The following is a 23,929-nucleotide window of genomic DNA, read 5'->3' on the forward strand; positions in this document are numbered from 1 at the left end:
TTGTAATATAATACAAAAACATTATTTATTGAGCTTTGATAATATGAATTATTTGGCTGATGCTTGTTTGATTTTTAAGATTTTAAATGGATTTGCTCCACCATTATGTCAGTTTGTAACACACAAGAACAATAATGGTCAAGCAACACGATCTGTTACCAGGGGAGACTGCTGTGCAGTTCAGGCTTCAGTCTTCTCAGTTAGAGCCAGTCATTTTTGGAACACACTTCCCATTGATTTAAGGGGTGTTACAAATTATTCAACTTTTAAATATAAGTTAAAGAAATGGCTAAAAGCAAATCAAGGTTGTAATCATGTGTAATTCTTCTGTCTAACATTTTAAGAAATTCTTATTACATGTTTTATCCTGTTGTCATCTGTAACTTTACTGTTTCTGTATGTGTAATGATGTGTTTTTTGATTTTAGGTTGCCTTTTAAAATCTGGCAGGGGGCAACAGATGAAAATTAGCCCCCGTGGCTAACTCTGGCTTATTTACAGTCTCACTGTTTATTAATGAGCATTGTCCCTGTTAAATTAATAAAATTACAAATTACAAATTTTGTTCAAGATGCTATTTGTAAAAGAATTAATGATTTATTAATACAATTTGTTTGGAGAAATAAGCATCATCATTTAAGAAAGGAAATACTTCAAGAGCCAAGAAAAGATGGAGGATTTGAACTTTTGGACTTTTTTGACTTAAATTATACATTTAAAGTTAAACAGCTTAGGAATTGTTTATTGAAAGCAGATTCAATTTGGTTTTTTATACCATATAATATTTTCAAAAAGGTTGGAGGATTGCGTTTTTTACTAACTTGTGACTACTCTGTTAATAAACTACCAGTAACATTTTCCAATTTTTATCAACAAGCTCTTAAAGCGTGGAAGTTGTGTTACGTGCACAATTTCTTGCCCAATTTTGTGGAATAATTCTTATATTACTGTTAACCGGAAATCTCTCTACCTGCAAAGTTGGACAGATAAAGATATTTTTTTCTTATCTGATATTTCGGACCAATCAGCTAATTTACTTTCTTACAAAAATTTTATGGAAAGATGGTCATTCCCTATTAAATTTAAAGAATATAACTCAGTAACAAAAGCCATTCCCTCTGGTTTACTCATGCTAATGAGAAGTCATATGTCCTCATATATTACTAATAGAAATGATCCTGCAATTTACTTAAATGGGGTTGAATTTTGTAGTAAAAAATGTACACAACATTTATGTTAGCAATTATACAGCGAGACCCAGCTGTCACTCAAGTGGCCACGCCCTTAATTATGCAAACTTAATATAACCTAATATAAAGGAAATGGATGAGTTATAAAAAAAAATTCACCCCCCTCACAGTTGTCATGAAGGGTAATAATAGCTATATGAACCAAAATCGTTCTTTGTACCAGGCTGCAAACACCTTTTTTTCTGCTGTAAAATTGGCCATTCTAACAGTGGGCTCAATTGCAATTTGCTCTATTAAGGAGCCAGGACTAGCGGAATTTTGATGAGTTGCAGTTTTAGGTACTTCCGTATTGGCTTCCCGGGGAGGTTGCCGCTTGATTAATACTCATTCATATCTTTGGAAACAAGTGAAGCAGCATGGTGTAACCAGACCCCCTCCCCCACCCCTGGTGTAACCGCGGACCGTTCAGCTGTCATGTGACCGTGAAGGAGGAAATGGTGTCTCCGAGAGAAACATTCATACTCGAATTCGTGTCAAGGTTAGTATGTCTTTCAAAAGAGCTATTATATTTTCATATTATTATGATATGGAAAGGTTTAACTGTACCATGCCCATAGAAATGTCTCTTGGTGAACTTTGAACAGTCATGAATGTAATTGTAAGCTATTTTATAACATGTAAACAGAAATGTCAAGTGGTGTAACCAGTTACTCCTTTTGACGTCTTACCTCAGGACCTAGAAAACACACTATGGTGTTTTCAGGAGGCTGAAATTGTGATTTGAATTCCTAACATTATGCTGTTTTACGGTATCATCACTCAGCCATTATCTCTTTAAACACTTAATGGATAGAATAGAGGTAAAGTTGGTTTTATATTCGGATATGCAGACATTCTCCTTTATATAATTTCAGAAAAATTGTTTGCAAATTCTAAATAGGGAAATCATACAATCAGCCAACGACTATCAAAGTAGGCTACATTGTTCACGGTGAATTAGATAGTTTTGATGTTGTTTTGAAGTCATACTTACATGCTAATTCTGATTGAATATTCAAATTAGCATGGTAAACGATATAGAGACAGTTAAATAAACTAATGTGCAAATATAAAGCCAACTTTACCTCTATATGAATAGATACATTTACCAGATGTGAGCACAGCTTATTTCACTGCATTATTATGGTTACTTATTAATCCTACTTTTAAATGTTTTAGCAACAGTTCTGTGTCTGATTTGAGTTATATTTATATTTAACTGTCTTAAAATAGTTTTATTCTCAATCCTGATTTGTACTGTTATTTATAGATGCCATTTTCAAGCAATGAGAAATCAGCTCGTCACAGAGCAAAGGTGAATGCTGATCCTGTTGCGAGAGCCAGATACCTGGCAAAAAGAAGAGAGAGGTGAAGTTATTATTGTTATTATTATTTTACTTCAGATTAAACTTTAAGAAAAAATAATTAACGTTATTTGCTTCCTTTAAAAATGTCAGAACAATGGATTGGAATGGTTATTTTTGAATTAAAGTTGCATTACTTGATTTTAAAATAAAGGAAACACATTATTCACTATCTATGATTATTTACTTCAACGTTGAGCAACTGGAATTAAAACACATTGCCTAAAACAAACAGTCACTCTTTCTCATAATAAGTTTGAAAACAAAATTAATTATTATTATTATTATTATTATGTTTTTTATATTAAAAATAGAAAATAAGCAATCTCTTCTAAACAAAATAATTCTTGCATATCCGGTAAATAATATTTTAAACAGTGCATTTATTGAATCTTCTGTAAATAAATATTTTAATGTAAATGATAACTTTATTGTAATGGAAAATATGCCATTTCAAGGCTTTTCTGGCGCAGCTTTAATCATCGTCAATGGAGTGCAAACGTGCAATGTGTAGTTACATTTTTTGAGAGGTGTGCGAAGGATGCACCCTTAACAGAGTGGCATCACATGACTCCATACGCAGTAGGGAAAGTAACTGAAAAAATTGACTTGAAAAAAGTAGATCGATTATAAGTTAAGATAATTTTTTTTGATTATTGTATTCATTTATGTATTAATTAAACTTTTTTTATGATCTGTATGATTTATTACAGTAGTTATTCTTAAACATTTTTTTAAATATAAAAGTGTTTTTAAAATATAAAAAAGTTAACAAAATATGTTGTATTTATTCATTATTATTATTATTATTATTATTATTATTATTATTAATATTATTATTATTATTATTATTATTATTATTATTATTATTATTATTATTATTAAATGAATACCATAAACAATAGTAATTTATTATTGAAATGTGAGGTGGTTCATTCTGCTGTGTCAAGCCTTGACTATAAAGTAAGTATTCGTATAAAAAATTATAATATTTTAGCTTGAAATCCTAAAACACATTCTTATTATTTAACACTTTCAGCTATCAGCGAAGGAAGAGGGAAGGAAAGACAAAACTTTCTCCAGTCACCGAACTCTCTAAAGCAAAACAGGATGAACTGAGGCAGAAATGGAGACATTACAAGAGAAGTCACAGGATGAAGATTCACAATATATCACTGCAGTCCTGGTATGGTCCATATATAGGATGGCAGTAAACATTATTTTGTAGCATTTCATATGATTTGAGAAAATGTACTTGTCATTAATATAAATCGGATTTTATATCATTTAAAAAAGCACAACAAACTAAGAAAACACATTATTATTGTTAATTATATGTAGAATTTAAAACATAATACATTATTGGGGATTGTTAGAAGAACTGCTTGTAATTACTTGCAATTCAGCAACAATATTTTTATTTGCATTTGGTGCGTAGTGAGCATTATTTAGGCCCTGCTTCCAAGTATTATGTTTTAACCCTTTATAAATGTGCTTTAACTCCAAGAAGTCACAATAATTGTAATGATAACTTAAAAATATATAAAATATAAAAGGCCATATCACAAATGTCACAGATAAATGAACTAGTTGTTGGTTAAATATGTCCTGCTTTCAAAAGCATTCAAGAACAAAAAATGCCTGTATAATCAGATTATTATACAGATGTATATATTTAAAAAAAATAAAAATAAAATAAAAAATAAATAAATAAATATATATATATATATATATGAGTAATTCTTTCATGATTGTGGTGTTATATTGTCCTCCTGTAGCTCTGAGCTAGATATGAACTCTGAATGGCTGCAGAATTTCGCTCCATACTCCCCCGGTAGTGAGGCTGAGGAAAGCAAGGAGGTTCCTGTGAGCAGCTACAATGTGGTGAAAGAGGAACCAGAGACTGTGGAAATCCAGTGGGAAAATGTGAACTCACCACCACCAGCGGTGTCTTCTGATTCAGAGCCGAACAACGCTCAAAGCAGCGCCATTTCAGGTATTTATTATCATTTATGCAGAATCAGTGACATTCTTTTGTGTTCAAAAGAAAAAGTCAAAGCAGGTTTGGAACGAAACTATTGATAGCAAAATTCCTGTTAAATTCGGTAAATAAAATTTTACATAATGAGTAGATTTTTCACATTACCCATAGTGTTGTTTGTTCAAATCCCAACCAGAAATTTGGGTTTTGTCATTGGAATTTTTGCATGTTCTTTTAAGTGTGTAACTAAATACGGTATTGTTTAGAGAATGTTTCTTATATATGTATATTTCTTATATACATCTCTCTCTCTCTGTCTTTCAGTGACACCTCCTATGATGGAAAATGTACCCTGCAGTGTTAAACTGACCATGACCAAGCTCCACTGTCTGCTGGAAAGCAAACAGGAAAAGATTGAATCTCTGGAGAAACAGGTACAGGACCTACAAGAGGATCGCAAGTTCCTCCGCTCACAGATCGAGAGCCTCACCAGAGCTCTCACTATTCATGTCAGTCGGGGGATTTCAGAAACAACAGAAAAAAGTTAACTGGTAAACTTCAAGTCAGAACTCAAACTATTACTGCACAGACAATTAAGACTATCTGGTTATCTTCAAACAAAGCTCTATTTCGTTCTTCATTTGAGAGCAAAACGAAGTTTGAAATGGCTGAGTGAGGGTATACTGTTTTCGAACACTCCAACACCCCCGTGCTGCAGTGGGTGGGGTTGTAAAGGTTCAATTTAAGTTTATTTATATAGCGCTTTTTACAATAATTATTATTTTTAAGTAACAATCTACATTACAATTAGTTGAAAGTTACAATCAAATATAAGTTATATATAAACATAAGAGGTGATGCAGTGGCGCAGTAGGTAGTGCTGTTGCCAAACAGCAAGAAGGTCGCTGGTTCGAGCCTCAGCTGGTGTTTGCATGTTCTCTCTGCGTTTGCCTGGGTTTCCTCCGGGTGCTCCGGTTTCCCCCACAGTCCAAAGACATGTGGTACAGGTGAACTGGGTAAGCTAAATTGTCCATAGTGTATGAGTGTGAATGAGTGTGTGGATGTTTCCCAGAGATGGGTAAAACATGCTGGATAAGTTGGCGGTTCATTCCGCTGTGGCGACCTCGGATTAATAAAGGTACTTAGCCAAAAAGAAAATGAATGAATGAATAAATAAACATAAGGTGACATGCTGTGCAAAGCGACAATGATGGCTGCTGAGAGAGAAGAACAGTGTTGTACCTGTAGGCATTTTTTTAAAATGTATTTTAATTTAGTTTAAGTATTACTTGTTTGTCTTTTGTTATTTTTTTTATTTATTTTGTGAATGTCATAAAGGTGCGTTAAAGGGGATGGAAGTATGCCAAATGAAAGAAGCGTGTCAGACACAATTTTTGACTCGATTCCATTTTGGTTTCATTTATATATTGGCGAAAGGTGCTTTAACGTTTACTGTTGCTTACTCCAGCCATTTAAATAGGAACTCACATGGAAATTATTCACCCTTGCATGAAAATACTGATCACAAGCATTCCTATTATAATAAATGCGTTTTGTCTATTAATTTTTTTTCAAGCTATGGCAAATGACCTTCATTTCGTATAAAATGAATAAATTATTGGTAATAAACAGCTTTGATGCACTTTAATTCAGCAATTAAAGGCATACCGTGAAGTATTCCTTTCAAAATTATCAAAGTTTAAACAGTGAGTGTGTACTCATACCTTCTTCGTTTTTATTTGTTCTTGTGGAAGCTCCAACTGCTGTCTTGACATGTAAGAATGAACCTCATTGTTTATCGTACGTCAAACAAGACAGCATTTGAATACTGCCAACTGATTTAATGGATTTGATTTAAATCTACTCATCACATCCATTTTGAGACACCAGAGGGCACTCTGATACCATTCATCAGTCTCTACTTGCACGGTTTGTTTGTTGTAGTATATTGACTGAAGAGTTTTGATTGGAGGTGGAAGACTGGATTAGAAACATGTTTTGATGACATGTTTTAAAAGGTAGCTTAAACCAAATTGAAAAACCTTCAATTCATTAAAACCATGTGAACCATAGATTTGTAGTGATTGTAACCAAACTGTTTTGGTTTCCATTGACTTGAATGGATAAAATAAAGGAAGTTATACAGTTTTGGAAGAGCATGAGATATATAATATGAATGAATACTTTAAGGGTGAACTATGTTATATTATTGTGTTTTATTTGCTCAAGCAGTTGAGATATTTGTAGCTAACTGGTTGCTTAGTCATGTTAGTAATCGAATTAGCTGGAATTTCCTTTATCATTAATTTGTGGTACATTTGCAATACCGTACATGTTATTAATAAACCAATATACAAAGCTCTTGACTTTAAACCATCCAATAACACTATAAATATATTTATGAATATCATTTTAAAATCAGCCAAACAACAGTAAAATAATGATCTTTAAACTGTATTTTTTTACTGTATGAAAATAAGCTTTTAAGTAATTATGACTGTCCTTCGATTAGACATCATTTTCATTGCTTTGAATCATTTGGCCTCTAATGAAGTTAAATCAAGAGTTTTTTTATTCCAAATTTACCCAGTACAGAGCATGAAGTGATGTATTGAACAGAAAACAAAGTCAAATCACTGTAAATATCAATTATTATATAAAGTTTTATGTGGATGATGTTTTTTTATGGCCCGTTTCCACTGAGTGCTATGGTACGGTTCGATTTAGTACGCTTTTATGGCTGTTTACACTGTCAAAGGGTACCAAAAAGTGAACCGTACCGTACCACTTTTTAGGTACCATTGCAAAGGGTACCTAGCACAAAAGGCGTAGCAAGACGCGCAGCTGAATTCTATTGGTTTACAGAGATCCGTCACTAGCTTGTGGACAAGCAAGAGAATGAAACCAAAGGAACCGCCATTTTTAAATACACAGCCGAGACATTACACCGTTATAAAATATACACATAATAACAAGCCATGGTTGACCCGAGCTTAAACAAACCTAGTTGTCGTCTTAATGAACAGCCACAAAGCCAAGAAGAACAAAATATGCTGTGTCCTGTTGTTGTTTTATGAACCCGTCTAAAAGCGCAAGCGGTTTCACATTCTCCAGAGAGCTCGCCATGCATCTATATTAGAAATAACGAACTTCTTAAGCTCATGATAATAATGTGCGCTTGATTATTGAAGTGCTTCTGACATCCGATACTTTCAGAAACGCGACAGTGAAGCATGAAAAAACAAAGGAGAAGCTGGAAAAACAAAGGAGCAAATGATTCTTTCAGCAACCTAAAAGATGAACAAACTGCCATCTTTAACTATTGTCATCACCTTTTGGACTATTATGAATTCAGGAATGACAGAGTTACATTCTAACATGAGGTTACATGTGTGCTGGTGAAGATTAACGATACAGATGAGAGGTTTGCACTGACTGGGCTATATTTTCATGTTGTTTTTGAACCCAAATAAGGACTAAATGTGTGCTGTGTGGAGTTTTTCTGTAATTGGTAACATATCGGAGACTGTAAGGGTCTGTATGTGTTTATATATATGTTGCATTTATTTATTTATTTCATATAATTGCAGACGTTACAGTAGGCTATTTCACACTATCATTGATTGATTTATACACAAGGATTTATGTGTAAAGCATCCGCTTTGTGAGAAGTGCTTCTCATATGATATGTGAACGACCCGTTCAGCTTTACTTTGACGTGCTTGAGCGAGAATGACGTCGACTGAATCTTTCTGTTGTACACCACGCCCACCAAAAGTACCATTAGTACCCTTTTGGCAGTGGAAACGCCAGTCTGATAAAGGTGACCCATAATGACCCACACCGTACTGTACTGTACCACTCAGTGAAAATGGGCCATTAGACATGACCAATCATTCAAATTTGTACGAGTTCAGTTGTACGAAAGTGTACGATTTTAAAAAGGAGGTGTGGCACACAACCCAACCGTCATTGGGGGACAAGCAAGTCGTACAAAATTGTACCAATGAGATCGTATGAATTTGTACAAAATTAAAAGTTACGAATTGCCATGAGATTGTGTTGGAAGGACCACAGATTTCTTTTCCCCTTCCCTTTATAAAGACATCATGCTCATGATTTTTCTTTCTCCTCTGATAGATCTTTCTTCTCCAGATGTCTAAATATAGCTGATGTCTTCACCGGCAGAATGAGCCCCAGATGAGGGTTTTGCGAGCGTGTCTTTGGGCAGCAGGAAGTGACAGAGCGGCGTGTCCTCACTGTCTTCCTGCTGTTTGCCGTTCAAGTGGAGTGACAAATTAGCAGCGCCAAGCCATTACAGGGTTCAACTGTGGCTGTTTATCTTTTCTGTGGGACTCTATCTTTGTCATTCACACACTTTTTCCCCCTCTCAGCTTCCTGTCTGTCTCTTTTTCCAGTTTGTGACTGACAAAGCAACGATTGCCGGTTGCCATTGCAGTCATTTTTGGATGGGATGGCTTGTGAGAGTGTGTCCACCTGCTGTCCTTTCAGAACAGACAGCTGTGGTCCTCTTGCTGACTGCTGAGGGTACCGTAGGGTCTCGCTGAAGGGGACGCCATGCTTTGAGCCTAATGGAGCCTGAAGCATCATAACCGACGTGACTGGAATGAAGGCCGAGTGCAGCAGCTGCAGCTATGAGTCTCTGAAAGTGACTGCTTTCACTGGGTGGGTTCATACTTGCTGAAAGCGTGGCAGGTGCGGTGGCGTGAATCAGAGCCAGAGTTCACCATCTGAAATTGTGTTTATGTAAGATCCCGAACACTTGATGAATCGAGGACACATGTGGGTTTATTTGACCAGATGACCAGTCTTGACCATTGTGTTCCCTTCATGAGGAAAGGTAATCTGTCAGAGTACTATGGGCAACATGTTTTCAGTAAGATTAAGGGACCGGAATGGCAGGAAAAATGCAATGGTTTACATCAGGGATTACCAAGCTTGTTCCTGGAGGTCAGGTGTCCTGCAGATTTTAGCTCCAACCCTAATCAAACACACCTGATTAAGCTAATCAAGGTCTTACTAGGTATACTTGAAACACCCAGGCAGGTGTGTTGAGGACAGTTGGAGCTAAACCCTGCAGGGCACCGGACCTCCAGGAACAAGATTGGTAACCCCTGGTTTACATGTATGATCTGTGCATTTCATATGCAGTATCACAGTTTATATCAATACTGATGGTACTGATATCCACAAACCATAAAGACAATTCACTTTATGATATTAACTGATCTCCAGCAAACCCTTCAGGATCAAACATAACACCACACTTCTTTCTTTAACCAAATCACCGCTGTAATATGCCGTGTAGTGTTGTCGTATGGTTGTTCCAGTTTTGTCTCAGTTGTTATTTTGCTGTCTTTAGCCAAGCATGAAATCTCTCCCTGTCATTTGCAGCCATTGTCTTGAATATCACATGCCATTTTGGCTCTGGACTGCCACACCATCCTTTAAAACCGATCGTGCTATGTGTGTTTGTGCCGCAGGGTGTGCGATTGGTGTCTTAAAATAACCAACACACCATTGTAAGTGGGTCAGAGCTGGACGAGGATGCCAAAGGCCTGCACATGCACCAATGGACATACTGAGCCACATCCTGGTCATTGTACCCTGCAAGCGAAAGTGAAGAATGATACTGTGTCTGTTTAATGCAGGTCAGCAGAGCACTGACACTTACATTATGACAGAACTAAATGTAGGGCAGCTATGGATGTGGCTCTGTTATTCATTGCCATGGAAGCCATTTTAATTTATCACTAATTATAGAATAAAAGTGTTTGGCTAATTCTATTTACCCACACACCCACTATTATTTTATTATATTATAATATAATTAATAATGCTATGGCGACAGGGTGGCTCAGTGGTTAGCCTCACAGCAAGAAGGTCGCTGCTTTGAGTCCCAGCTGGACCAGTTGGCATTTCTGTGTGGAGTTTGCATGTTGTCCCCGTGTTGGTGTAGGTTTCCTCTGGGTGCTCCGGTTTCCCAGACAGTCTAAAGACATGCGGTATAGGTGAATTGAATAAACTAAATTGGCCATAGTGTATGTGTGTGCATGTAAGAGTGTATGGGTGTTTCCCCCCAGTACTGGGTTGCAGCTGGAAGGTCAGTCGCTGTGTAAAACATATGCTGGATAAGTTGGCGGCTCATTCCCCTGTGGCGACTCCTGATGAATAAAGAGAATGAATGAATGAATAATAATACTATAATTAGTCTGTTTGCGCTGGGTAGTAACTGACTACATATAATTTGGTGTTTAATAATGTTCTGAATATAATAGCAAAACAACATAATTAAAAGTATTATTAGATCTTTTTAATGGATTTAATGATTAAAAATTATTACCATAATTTTAGTAAATGATTAATAATTTTTAAAAACTTTTTTATTTCAGAAATTTTCACAAATGTAAATTTATTTATTTATTTATTTATTTATTTATTGATTATACACAAAATTTATTTTTACAAATGTATGTCAGAAACTAAAATTATACATTTATACATTTACAAATATTGATGTGTGTGTGTGTGTGTGTGTGTGTGTGTGTGTGTGTGCGTGCGTGCGTGCGTGCGTGCGTGCGTGTGTGTGCAAATATGAATAATTTTACAATACATTATTATAACTTTTTTATTTAATTACATTACTGTAACACAAGTTGTATAGTTTAAGTTTGCTAATGTAACATTATTACATTACATTATAATTATAATAAAACCGTTATTATTTTTATTAGATTTTTTTTCTTATAATTTTGGGGTGAAATGTCTTACTTGACCTTTCTTGACTGGTTTAAATCTATTTTCTGACACAAGGGTGTATTTTAAATACATAAAATATATATTAAATAAAATATAAAAATGTATTTATACAACAGTTCTATCTGGATCTTGAATCTAATTGGATGATTATTGTGCCAATAACAGCACTCGTTCAGCCTCTTAACCCTTCACCCTTGTGTATTACTCTGCCCACATGCGGCGACAGCAGAGGACGCTATTGTTTGACACATATTGCTGCTTTTGGGCAACATAATGTACATTTTAGGCTTTTTTAGTCGCAAAATGTAGTTGTTTATATTGTAACTACGCAGTTTATTTATAAGGATAGTGCCTAATTTTAAGTAGTTTTAATTTCTGAGAGACAGCACATCGGCGGCCATTAGCCTGTCCTTGAGCGGACCAAAGATGGTTGACGTTGTCCATCCACAAGATGGCGACAGAGACTGCATAATATGCCCTTAGAGGAGGAATAACCCAGCGTAACTTTAAACTACAGCTGATCAGATCATTATAAAACTGGTAAGTGACTTTCTAAGTCAATCTCTCTTAATTGTATGCTGCAGTGCTGTATTTATACCATATAGTTGTAGTGTCTTGAGTGTGAGATCATGGGAGTCACATATCAGTAATGCATGTTGTGTTATCAGAAAGAAAGAAAAAATGTCTGCATGTGTTTAGCGTTTTTCCTTATCGCAAACACAACAGCAATCTGGTAGTAAATGTGCTGCTTTTTTGGGGGTTAATTATTGTGATATCCTGATTGCAACAGAGAAATACTGTAGACTGTAATACTGTGGGTAGATATCTCTTTAGACTGGTGACATTTCATGCATTGGTTCAGCCTTATAATATAAAAATGTCAGCAAAATCAGCTGTTTTATCATCACCTTAGACATTACGCAAGACTAGAGAATCATTCAAATCCTAGCTCTAAAATGACGTTGTTGAATTAACGGCTTTTGCTGTTCTGACGTCAGCTGCAGATGTGAATGAATAATGGAAGAAAGTAGTTTCTCAAACAAAAGGGTTTTTACATTTACATTTAGTCATTTAGCAGACGCTTTTATCCAAAGACTCTCCGTGTTTGATTTTCTTTGATATATACACGATTATGTTGTCAAACTATTGTATAAGCGCAATATCACACTCCGTAGCAGTGCGATATGGCTGTATATCGTCACTGGTGAGACGCTAAGGCAATGCATGCCTCCCACCAGTGCCGATATGCTGCCACATCACACTGCAATGAGTTTCTTTTTGGCTTAGTCCCTTTATTAATCTGGGGTCGCCACAGCAGAATGATCCGCCAACTTATCCTGCATATGTTTTACGCAGCGGATGCCCTTCCAGCTGCAACCCAATCACTGGGAAACTTCCATACACACTCATTCACACACATAAACTACGGACTATTTAGCCTACCCAATTCACCTGTGCCACATGTTTTTGGACTTGTAGGGGAAAACGGAGCACCCGGATGATACAATCATCATTGTATGATTATAATATAAGCATTATTATTATTATGTCACAAATATATGCCAAAAACTGTTAAATAATTCTCACATTCACATATATTGTGTGTGTATATGTGTGTATATATATATATATAATTGTGTAATTGTGAATGTGTGAATAATTTTACAGTTCATGCGTTTTTTAATATCATTTATATGTATTTAATTCAATTATAATAGTTTACATTACTGTAACACTAGTTGCATAATTTAAGTTTGCTAATGTAACATTGTATGATTATAATATAACCATTATTATTATTATTATCATTATTATTATTATAATCATGATTATTATTAGATTTTTTCTAATAATTTTGGGGTAAAATGTCTCCCTTGACCTTTCTTGACTGGTTCATATCTATTTTCTGACACAAGGGGGTATTTTACTGTATTTTAATACATGACTACAGATGAAATACATGTTTTATTAAAATAAAGTTTTAAATATAATAGCAAAAGTACATTATTAAAAGTATAATTAGATCTTTTGTATGTATTAAAATTATTGTAAATTATTAACATAATTTTAGTAAATGATTCATAATTTTTTTATTCTTTTTTTATTTTCAGAAAAAAATATTACTAACCTGTCAAAAACTGTAAAATATACACATTCACAAATATTATATATATATATATATAAAATTGTGAATGTCTGAATATTTTTACAGTTCATGCATCAATATCATTTAAATATATTTAATTAAGTTATATTAATTTACATTACTGTAACACAAGTTGTATAGTTTAAGTTTGCTAGTTTAACATTGTATGATTATAATATAACCATTATTAGTATTAGATTTTTTTCTAATATTTTGGTGAAATGTCTCCCTTGACCTTTCTTGACTGGTTCAAATCTCTTTTCTGACACAAGGGGGCAGACACGCATTCTGCTGTTGACATCTGGGAAAAAAAGAAAAGAAAATGAACTGTCTTTGTGGTACAAGCCGACATACGCAAGCATTGTGGTTTTAGGGGGTGTATTTGTAGGATATGAGTCGATTGGATGCATGTTGTGTTTGGCCGTAGTCAAACTGTGAAATTCCGAGGGTTTGTCATGTCCTGTAATCATGTAACATGGATAAACAAAACACTTCTGATGTCTTCACAAAGGACACAAACTGTATGCACACATGGGAAAACAAAAGCAAAAACTCATTGTTTCTACCCACATACTGTTAATCGAGCTTATATACTGTATGTACAAAAAAAAATCCAAATCCTTCTGCATATTAAATAAGTAAACATTCCATAATGAGATTTCATTACTAACCAAATCAAGGCATTTAACTGGCCAATCTCTTTTCAATTTCCGATTCCTGGCTGTGTTGTTTTATCAACAAGTCTGCAGGTACTGACATCGCTCACATGTTCTCCATCTGGTTGGCACTGATAAGAACTTCCAAAGGGCTTCTGGGTAATAGTCTTCGCCGGCTTAAAAAGCTGGGATGTAATGTATTCTGGCTGCGGCGGCCCTGCATCTCCGCTCTGCACAATCAGCTGTGAAGTGTGTGCTTGTCAGAGGCGAATGATGATTCACGCTGCACCCCCATTTCAGACAGAGAGAGACACACACAAAATGGCTGCTCTCGGGGCCAGAGGGGGAGCCAAAAATTGTCACAGCAAACTGAAAATTGCGGCAGAGAGTCAATGGAAAAATACTGTTCCACGCTCTTGGATAAATCCGCTCCAATTTAGATATCATGTCGGTTGCTACTGGAAGTGTACGATGGAAAAGGATTTGCACGTAGGATGAGATTTGAATGTTAAGTTGGTGTCATTTACTACATAAATGTCCGCAAATCTCAATAAACCTTTTAAAATCATTACATATGAATCTGGATATATATATGGATTTACAATTTATAATTATTTGTTTAACTAAATGCTATTTTTGACATTTTTTCATATTTAAAATAAAAACAAATTCAGGTAGAGGTTTTTTTTTTGGCAGAAAACACAATACTGTAACTTCAAAAGATTTAATGAACAATTGTGGAATATATGTTGGACTGACCCTGATTTCAATCACAACGAAATGGCAAGAAATGTTAACAGTAATTCATAGAATCATAGAAACATATTTAGATTGTATTCAAACCCATATCTAATAAACCCATTTAATCCAGATATACAATTCACATATAGATGTACTGTACATTAGGGTTGGGTCGATAAATGATGCCATTGTCCATCGACCATTGGCTGATAGACATCACGGTGCTAAGCCGGTATCCCGATCCTCTGCTCTGCCCCCATTGCAGCAACAACCTGCTTGTGAAAAACACACTCAGGCCCCGTTTACACTAATACGTCTTGGCATCTTAGAATGAAAACGATCCACGTTCACACTGACAGTTTATCTAGCATTTCTGAAAATTTCTTCATCCACACTATACCACTGAAAACGCACATCGTGTGACCACACACAAACACACTCTGTCATGCTGCAGCGTATGCACCTGTCTAAGCTCCAGACAGTCAGTGGGTGCTTTGAGCTCAAAACCTCAGAGGGCTGTTCACTTTGGAGAGTTTATCAAGAATGTACTGCTGGAAAACCTTAGCGAAAACCTCAGATACTGTTGGTTGATTGCTGTTGGCTGTGCACCAAACTAAGTTTCTTGATGACATTATAACACAGATCACTCTGCCTATTCATGCTAGAGTCCTGCGGAAAAAGTGATTGACAGGTAACTTGTGTGTAACTTATCTATATTTATTTATGATTTGGTATTGGGTAAAACAAAGACCATGCGTGTCAGGTAGTCGAAGCGGTAGGCTACAAATAATTCATTCCTTGAATTTATTAATGAATTTATTAATTATTTATAAATCATTAATTCACCACTGCCTATGACGATGATGCAGTCCTCCATCGTGACGTTTCACATTAGACATCGTACGATGCCAAATTGGTCGACATTGCCCAACCCTACTGTATCTGTAGTATACATGTAGTAACATGTAGTACGGGAGAGTGGGGACGGTTTCAACATGAGGCAGTTGCAACAAGACTTATTCCTCAATTTAGGAATGAACTAGAGTGATGATATTCATACTACATATTCTCAGTTAGACTCTCCTTCAATCTGAAAGAAATCAGCTATATATGACCAATCCTTCAGTATAAAACTCATTTTGAGGTAAAAGAAAAAAAATGTTATTTTTTTTAATGATCAGAAAATGTATCATGCTGTTTTTATGACATTACTCAGTCATAAAATTTAAATCAGTGTTTCCTTAGCTTAAAATAGGTATAGCTATCAAGTGTTAAAGCTATTGTATTGGTAGGAATTTTTTTTTTAATTCTCTTTTTTTTTCATTAAATAATTGTATTTGTATTGCTTAAAGGTCATATATTAACTGAACTCGAGTGTGATATGTTTTGCATATGAAGCATTTTTGCAGAAGTACATGAAGCTTGTCTAAAATTAACTTGAGCTCTGCAGCGAAACTTCCTGTCAGCACAGAATTTGCAGTTGAGAAGACAGAGATCTTGCGCTTTTTGATGTTTTGCAGAGAATTAGTAGAAAAAGAGGACGTATGTATGAGTGTGACCAATGGAGGACTGGAGAATGATTGACGAGTGATGAATAGATAAGCTGCCTATATAAGTTGAAGTTAGGATAATGAAACTCTGAGCACCTCCTGAATTCTGTGAATAGAATTGTTCATTGGTATACAACAAATTGCTAATATGTTAAACGTTGAAGAAAAACCTATCCTGACCTTTTTATTTAACACGCATGGAGTTGATTAGATATTCCATCATTATACCTAGCACAGGAAGTTTAATCATGGTTGACATGCTGTTGCAACTGTCTCCAATTACAAAATTCATTAAAAAGCTTCCAATGTACTTTAATTTCAAAGAATTAGCTATTTGATTATTTAAATCAATTTAAAGTCCAAAGAAGTGTTTTAGGAAAGGTTTAGTCTTGATTTTCAGTAAACATATTTTTGTTTAGGGTGGCACAGTGGCTCAGTGGTTAGCACTGTCGCCTTACAGCAAGATGATCACTGGTTTGAGTCCCGGTTTGGCCAGTTGGCACTTCTGTGTGAAGTTTGCGTGTTATCCCCGCATTGACGTGGGTTTCCTGTGGGTGCTCCGGTTTACCCCACAGTCCAAAGACATGGGCTACAGGTGAATTGGATAAACTTAATTGGCCGTAGCGTCTGGGAGTGAATGTGAGAGTGTATGGGTGTTTTTTTTTAGTACTGGGTTGCAGCTGGAAGGACATCCACGGTGTAAAATAAATGCTGGATAAGTTGGTGGTTCATTCTGCTGTGGCGACCCCTGATGAATAAACGGACTAAGCGAAGGAAAATGAATGAATGAATATTTTTGTTTAGATTTTTTTGCTTGCCTGAAAATTGACCAAAACATGGTTGTTGCTTGCTCTTTTAATAGTCTGTATTTAAATGATAATTTTAACAAATTTAACAATTTAACCAATTTACATTTAGTTTGTTTACCAAAAAATACAAATAAAATCCAACCTGATGTTTTAGAAATGTTTTTTATTAATACATTTCAATGAATGTTGCAACCGTTCCCCTGCTCGGGGTCAGTTGCAACTTTTGACTGTCTGTTCAAGTTTAAATTCTGCATATATTATCATATGTACACACATTATAGCAATATTGGGTGTCTGATAGATGTGTCTTTATTACATTAAAATGACAAAATACAAAATACAAAAAAAAATGACTTTGAAAAACTGAAGGAAATGCAAAAAGTGTCCCCACTCTCCCCTATATTAATATAATTTATGTAATTTTAGTCAATTGAATAATACAATTACAAGATGAATTAAGATTAAAAAGTAAAACACTGCATTGCGTTCAGGTTCACCCATACCTTTATACATCTGTGCATTAATATGCAGTATACAAACTGCAAATATATTCAGTTGTTGTGCAGTATCATCACTGTATTACGTCTGTAACCATGTTTTCAGACTTCCCCTTCATGCTCAAAAGCTGGTGGGATATGTATAAAGGACACAACCTCTATTTTCTGGGTCATGAGCTACAGTTTACGCCCCAGGTGTCAGCTTCGCAAGGTGCATGACGGAATGCCAGATTGTATAGACATTACATGCTGAGAAGCAGGAAAGGGTGTCGCACGATTGTGTGATTATTTAGAAATACTCAATAGTTCTGCAACTTTGTGAAGATGTGTTATTAGTTTGGCGCTCTTAAGGTCAGGAGCTCTTAGGTACTAGCATTCCACAGATTTGGATCAGAAATTGATTAATTTAATGAATAATTCCCATTTTTATAGTAAAACAGACAAAAAAATGTGGATTTCTCAGCAGTGCGTACAATAAGCAACACAAATAAGGCTGATTTTATGTTATACATTACTGGAAAAAGCTGCAAAACGCCCCTTTCCACCTCCTCCTTGGCTCCAAGCGCTATGACGAAAGGAAGAACAGACGTCAGCAATGAACATGTACGTAGAGAGAATTCTCTCCATCCTCCCTCACCTCTTCTTTTTTGAGCATGAGGGTTTTTTCTTTCCTTTTTGTGTGTGTGTGTGTGTGTGTGTGTGTGTGCGTGTGTGTGTGTGTGTGTGTGTGTGTGTGTGTGTGGGTTCAACCCATCCCTTCTTTGGTTGTATATTTATATGTATGATTGTGCTCTAAAATTCATCGCCTATTGTTTGACCACCTTGCGTTCTCTCTGAGGAGTTAATGGCAGGGAAAATTAGAGGTGGACTGGAATTATCAGCCAATCACAGCCTGTCATTTCAGCGGATACTGATAGATGGGATGTAGAGTGGTAACCATTGGAAACATGTTGTACCGGTGGTTGCTTAAAACATAATGCTTTGCGATGAAGAGCGATGGGATTTCAGCTGGTAAGGGGCAATGATTTGCCGTTTAAGCGCTCCATGATCCTGTTAATGGTCTTTGGAAGGTATAATCGTGGCCTTTGTGAAAAGAAAGGATAAGCAGATGCCATTTTCTTTGCTTTTTCTCTCGGTTTGACCCTTTGGATAAGCCTGGTTAATGACGCAGCGATGGGCTCACCTGTTCAGCCACAAAGGAAACGTCTGCGGGGTGGGTTTTTGAGAGCACGTGTGAGTGCTGTTTGAGCATCTGAATTGTGAACAAAAGGAGATGCTGAAAGGAAAACTGAAATTAAGGCCGTGTTACCGCAAGGTGTTAACATGCATTTTTCGTGTTTTAATCATAAGTGATCAATTGAGACACAATACTGTTTCTACCTGGTATTAATCTGTTAAAAATGCATCTTTTGTAATCACTTACATGTTATGTCGTTTAGGATAAAGTGTGAAACTGAACAAAACATTCAGCAAATTATGTCTGTAATCTGCGTCTGTACCCAAAATCGTTCCATACCCTTAAAAAATGCAATATTATATAAAATGCACCTTAATATAGAGTGTACAACCAATTTACACTAAATGGCTAGAGAATACCTATAATGCACTGTGAAAGTTTGCACCCCAATAAATTTCCACATTTGACCACAAGATGGCATCCACTTTGGAATCCTATCGGTGTAAATTTCGAAATAAAAGATTATTTAGTTCTCCTGACATCAAAATACTTTGTTTCATTACTAATAGACCAATCCAGGCTTCATATAGATATGTACCCTGGTATACATTTCTGGATAGAGCGAAAAACATTCTAGGAGGTACGTTTTTATGCAGTTTTTATTTTTTTTTGTGTACCCTTTTACAGATTTCAATTTTCTCACGTGAGTGCCATTAGCATCTGCTCTTCTCAAATAAATCCAGAGGCCTCTGTTGATTGACTGACTGACTAATCGACTGATAGATAACAGATAGATAAAAAACTATAGGTAACTATAGGTAATTAATTTTTTAATCTAGAGTAATTTCGAAATTAGAAGGCATTCAGAATATGTGTGCTACCCAAATAATAAATCTTTGAGAACGGGTTTCTCGAGCCAGGTGGCGCATTAGACCAGGGGCTCATCTCCTATTTCCAAAATGCATCACAAACTGCTTGAGAAACTGTTCTACTGTGATAATTGGTGATGAAAATAAATTATGTTCAATAAGATGTACTTGTGTTTACTAACTGTTTATTCAGTTAAACATGAATGTTGAACTGTAGGCCTACAAAAGCTCCAAACATACTTGCTTATGATGTACGTACATACAGAAAATGCTGCTTCTCAATGCCAAGTTCACAGAGCCCTGATGGTGTGTCAAACATTGAATATGATTACATGGGCAACAATACTTTAATACGATTTTAATATGATTAAAACAGTACTCTGATTAAGAGTCTACTATGTACCATGATTTTTGATGACCTTAATGCGACTAAAGTCATAACTGAACTAAACAGAAATGGAATTAAGACATGTGGAGTGTGCATATATTAGTGGTGTTACTGAAGTAAACATTGCAATCAAACTATTACCGTCATGTAGGACTTTTCGCTATATTTTCCGACAAGATCCAAGACACAGGCGGCTGTCAGTAAGGGACCATACACAAAACATGCATGCACAAACACGCACACACACACACACTGCGAAATGCGGAAGTTTTTTTCCGTCACATTTGGCGAGCGTTATTACATTCTTTAACATCTCACAAGTCCTTGCTCCTTATTTGCCTCTAATAACCCCAGTTTGTCATGGGGGCATGAATGAAATATTAATGAGTTAAAGTGAAACTGCCGAACTGCAGTTAAAGTCAGGCATCCTGCTGATTTGATTCAGAAGGGCACTTTTTAGACAGACGGCTCACCAGTCAGGTATACATCCACGCTAAAATATCAAGGTGAAAGTCATCATAGCTTGCGTAGAATAGACCCAGCTCCCAACCCAACTTTGAGAATAGATTAACGGCGGTATTTTTTTATCGCGCGATAAGAGTCTCGTGTTAATGCCGATAACAGCCCAGCACTATAAAAAACTAAACACTTTATTAATATAGTGTACAACCAAGCACATGTGGTCAGAACACTAACAAGTTGCAGACAATGAAGTATTAAACGTTACTCCCAAAGAAAAGCCAGTATAAGCAAATTGCTAGCAGGCATCTGCAGCTCCTCTCATGCTCTGCCCTCTTTGGTCTCTTTTGGTTACCCCTGGTCGGTGCGATGACGCACAAACAAAAGGGTGACAGTTGACCACGCCTACTTGTAGCTTCATATGTGCTCTTCAGAAACCACCCCTAAACCCAACCATCATTGAGGGAAGAGCAAATCTTACTAAATTAGATTAAACAAAGTTATATGAATTAGCCACTAAATCAAAAAGTTATAAATTGCCGTGAGATTGTGTTGATCGAGATAATATTTACTGTAAATTACAATAGTATTTTTCCACATGTTGGGTGAGGGGTATTAATTCTGGCGGCAAATACAAAAGTAAAGCATGTTAATTCACTACTCTCTTTCATAATCTGGGAGTTTATTCAAATGTCATGTATTTTCAGATTTTGAAGGTCTGATTATAATCTATAAATATAGATTCAATCAAGGCACTGCGTAATCACTACAAACAAGCCACATCAAATGCAGTCAAATTTAACAGCCTACAGCAACGCAAATGCAGCATGGAATAAACGTGAGGTTCATTTGTGTTTCCCAGTGAGCTTTCGGGTTCCTTTTACTGTCAGTTCTCCAAAATAGTGGTGTGCTGTGTTTGTTCTGCGTGTTTACAGTATGTCACATGATTCCTTTGCTCCCCCTCTGTCAGTTATCAGTGTTTATGAGTTTCACATGTGTTTTGTAATTAGTCTGTGTGTTTACGTTCCTGTTTTCTTCATGTTTCTTGTCCGGTCATTTCATCAATATGTCATTCCTAACGTCTTACTGTTTCTATGTGTTGATGAATCCTTAGTTCCAGTTCCTGTATTCCTTGTGTGCTTTAAATGTGTTTGAGTGTTTCTGCTTCGGTTCCTGTGGGTTTGTTTATGCAAACTGTGACACAAATTCGGTTTTGCTTTGTGTCTGCCTAAAAATGGTGGTCTGAGAGGTGATCAGTGAGTAAATTCATCACCTTAAAAGTGGCTTCATTTAAAAAATGAGCAAACCTGTTGTAACTTTTTTTCTTAATTCTGCACATTCATTCATTTTCTTTCGGCTTAGTCCCTTATTCATCAGGGGTTGCCACAGCAGATTGAACTGCCAACTATTACAGAATATGTTTTACGCAGCAGATGCTTTTCCAGCCGCAACCCCAGTACTGGGAAACACCCATACACACTCTCATTCACACACACTCAAACATTACGGCCAATTTAGCTTACCCAATTCACCTATAGCACATGTCTTTGAACTTGTGGGGGTGTCACAGTCACCAGCGATCTAGCCCATGCAGATCACTGGAGAACTACAAATCTGCCAGCAAAAGAACTACAAGATCCAGTCATGCACCACTCAGCTGCTCCGCAGTCTATTTTAGTGCCTCAAAATAGCATCGCGCCAACAATGCGCCTTTACAAGCCTCTTTTCTAGACCAGAACACCTATGAGTCCACAAAGTGGCGCAAACGCATTTGCTATTTAAACAACATGGCGGAAGAAGGGAAAATTAAGGTTGCGTTGGTCTGAAAATAGCAACACATCGTGGAAACACATCTTGCGCCTTATTGCGCTGGGTGTATGTAGGGCCCCACGTAAATTTTACATGATATTGACAAGTTAATTGTACCTGATAAAAGATTTGTTCGTGCAAATTGTTACGAGGATTTTTTAAAGTAAATCTTAAGAGTTCTTTTTTTCAGTGTACATCTACCCTGTTACCCCTGTTTTTTTCCCAATTTGCAAATTGAAGAGAATTTTGATCATTTATAGTACATTTAGGGTCTCTGTAATGTTAACGTATTAAAGAGAACTCTTACACACATATTGTTTGCTATATAGAATGCAAAAACTTTGAAGCTCAGTATCTCAAAATCACAACGCAGATAAAACCTTATAAATCCAAGGCGAAGATATATTATAATTGGTCAAATTCCCTCCATTGGCCCTTACCCATCATGACCTCTCAATCATCCCCATCCACTGAATTGGCTGTATCACTGTCTCTCCACTCCATCAATAGCTGGTATGTGGTGAGCGCACTGGCACCATTGTCCTGTGGCTGCCGTCGCATCATCCAGGTGGATGCTGCACACTGGTGGTGGTGTGGAGAGACCAGGGGGGTCATGATTGTGAAGCACATTGGGTGTATGGCCATACATGGTGAATGCGCTATATACACATTACATCATTCATTAAAAAAAGATGCCTTAAATTTGTATGTCATACCTACTTTATTTACTTAAAGTGGGAAGGATTAACTTGCATTAACAAAACCATCTTCAGCAGTACGTCATAAAGATTAGGCTTACATTAATGTTGCAACACTTTACTGGCTAATTCACATCAGTATTGTAACGAGCAGTTTGCATTTTTTTTTAATTAAAAAAGTCATTGTCATCCGAGCTGAAGCAAAGAGACTCTAGACAGCAGACAGAAGTCGGATTGTAATGTGATATGATTGGGCTGGTCAGATTGATCTGCTTGTGTGAATCAGGGTCTCGTAGAGCAGTACATCTGCTATCTGCAGCAGCAGCAGCTGGGGGGAGTCATGCTCCAGTAGCCCCTCACAATGGGGAAACAGATTTAGTGGCGCTCCGGCAGGAACACATTCAGCTCACGTCCCTCGGCGCGACAATGGCCTCATCATTGGCCACATCAGTCTATTGACGCGTGCCTGCAACCCTCAGCGCCCATCAAACCTGCCAGGAGAATCTATGGCTTTTCAGAAATCCTTTTTCAAACACACACCACCTTGCTCTCTCATCGCAGAAATAGCCCTCTCCAACATTTGACAATTTCCCAATTCAGAATGTGTGATTGATTTCAGATAGCGGAATCATAATGAAACATCATCAGTCGATTGGCATGTGTGGGCGATGAGTTTGATGTATGAATATTGATAAGTGACAATGATTGTCCATTCATTCAATTATTCATTCATTCATTCATTTATATGACACAATTTAATACAACTCACAATGCACA

The 23,929-nt window shown here is 36.3% G+C and overlaps 1 protein-coding gene across 1 annotated transcript; it reads left to right on the plus strand.

The window, feature by feature from the left end:
• Positions 1-1,560: 1,560 nt before the first annotated feature.
• Positions 1,561-5,921, plus strand: LOC130218626 (uncharacterized). Its single transcript, XM_056450869.1, has 5 exons — positions 1,561-1,727; positions 2,499-2,596; positions 3,632-3,778; positions 4,371-4,588; positions 4,898-5,921. Exons 2-5 carry the CDS (start codon positions 2,499-2,501, stop codon positions 5,119-5,121), a joined length of 687 nt encoding a protein of 228 aa, XP_056306844.1. The 5' UTR covers positions 1,561-1,727; the 3' UTR covers positions 5,122-5,921.
• Positions 5,922-23,929: the final 18,008 nt, after the last annotated feature.

This window comes from Danio aesculapii, chromosome 24, assembly GCF_903798145.1.
Source record: "Danio aesculapii chromosome 24, fDanAes4.1, whole genome shotgun sequence".
Lineage (NCBI taxonomy): Eukaryota > Metazoa > Chordata > Actinopteri > Cypriniformes > Danionidae > Danio > Danio aesculapii.

What these genes read in the sequence shown, in the direction of transcription:
- LOC130218626 (XM_056450869.1), top strand. Translation starts at nt 2,499, where the DNA reads ATGCCATTTTCAAGCAATGAGAAATCAGCTCGTCACAGAGCAAAGGTG. An exon ending in CTGGCAAAAAGAAGAGAGAG is followed by an intron (nt 2,597 to 3,631) that starts GTGAAGTTATTA and finishes TAACACTTTCAG; the next exon opens with CTATCAGCGAAGGAAGAGGG. An exon ending in TCAAAGCAGCGCCATTTCAG is followed by an intron (nt 4,589 to 4,897) that starts GTATTTATTATC and finishes TCTGTCTTTCAG; the next exon opens with TGACACCTCCTATGATGGAA.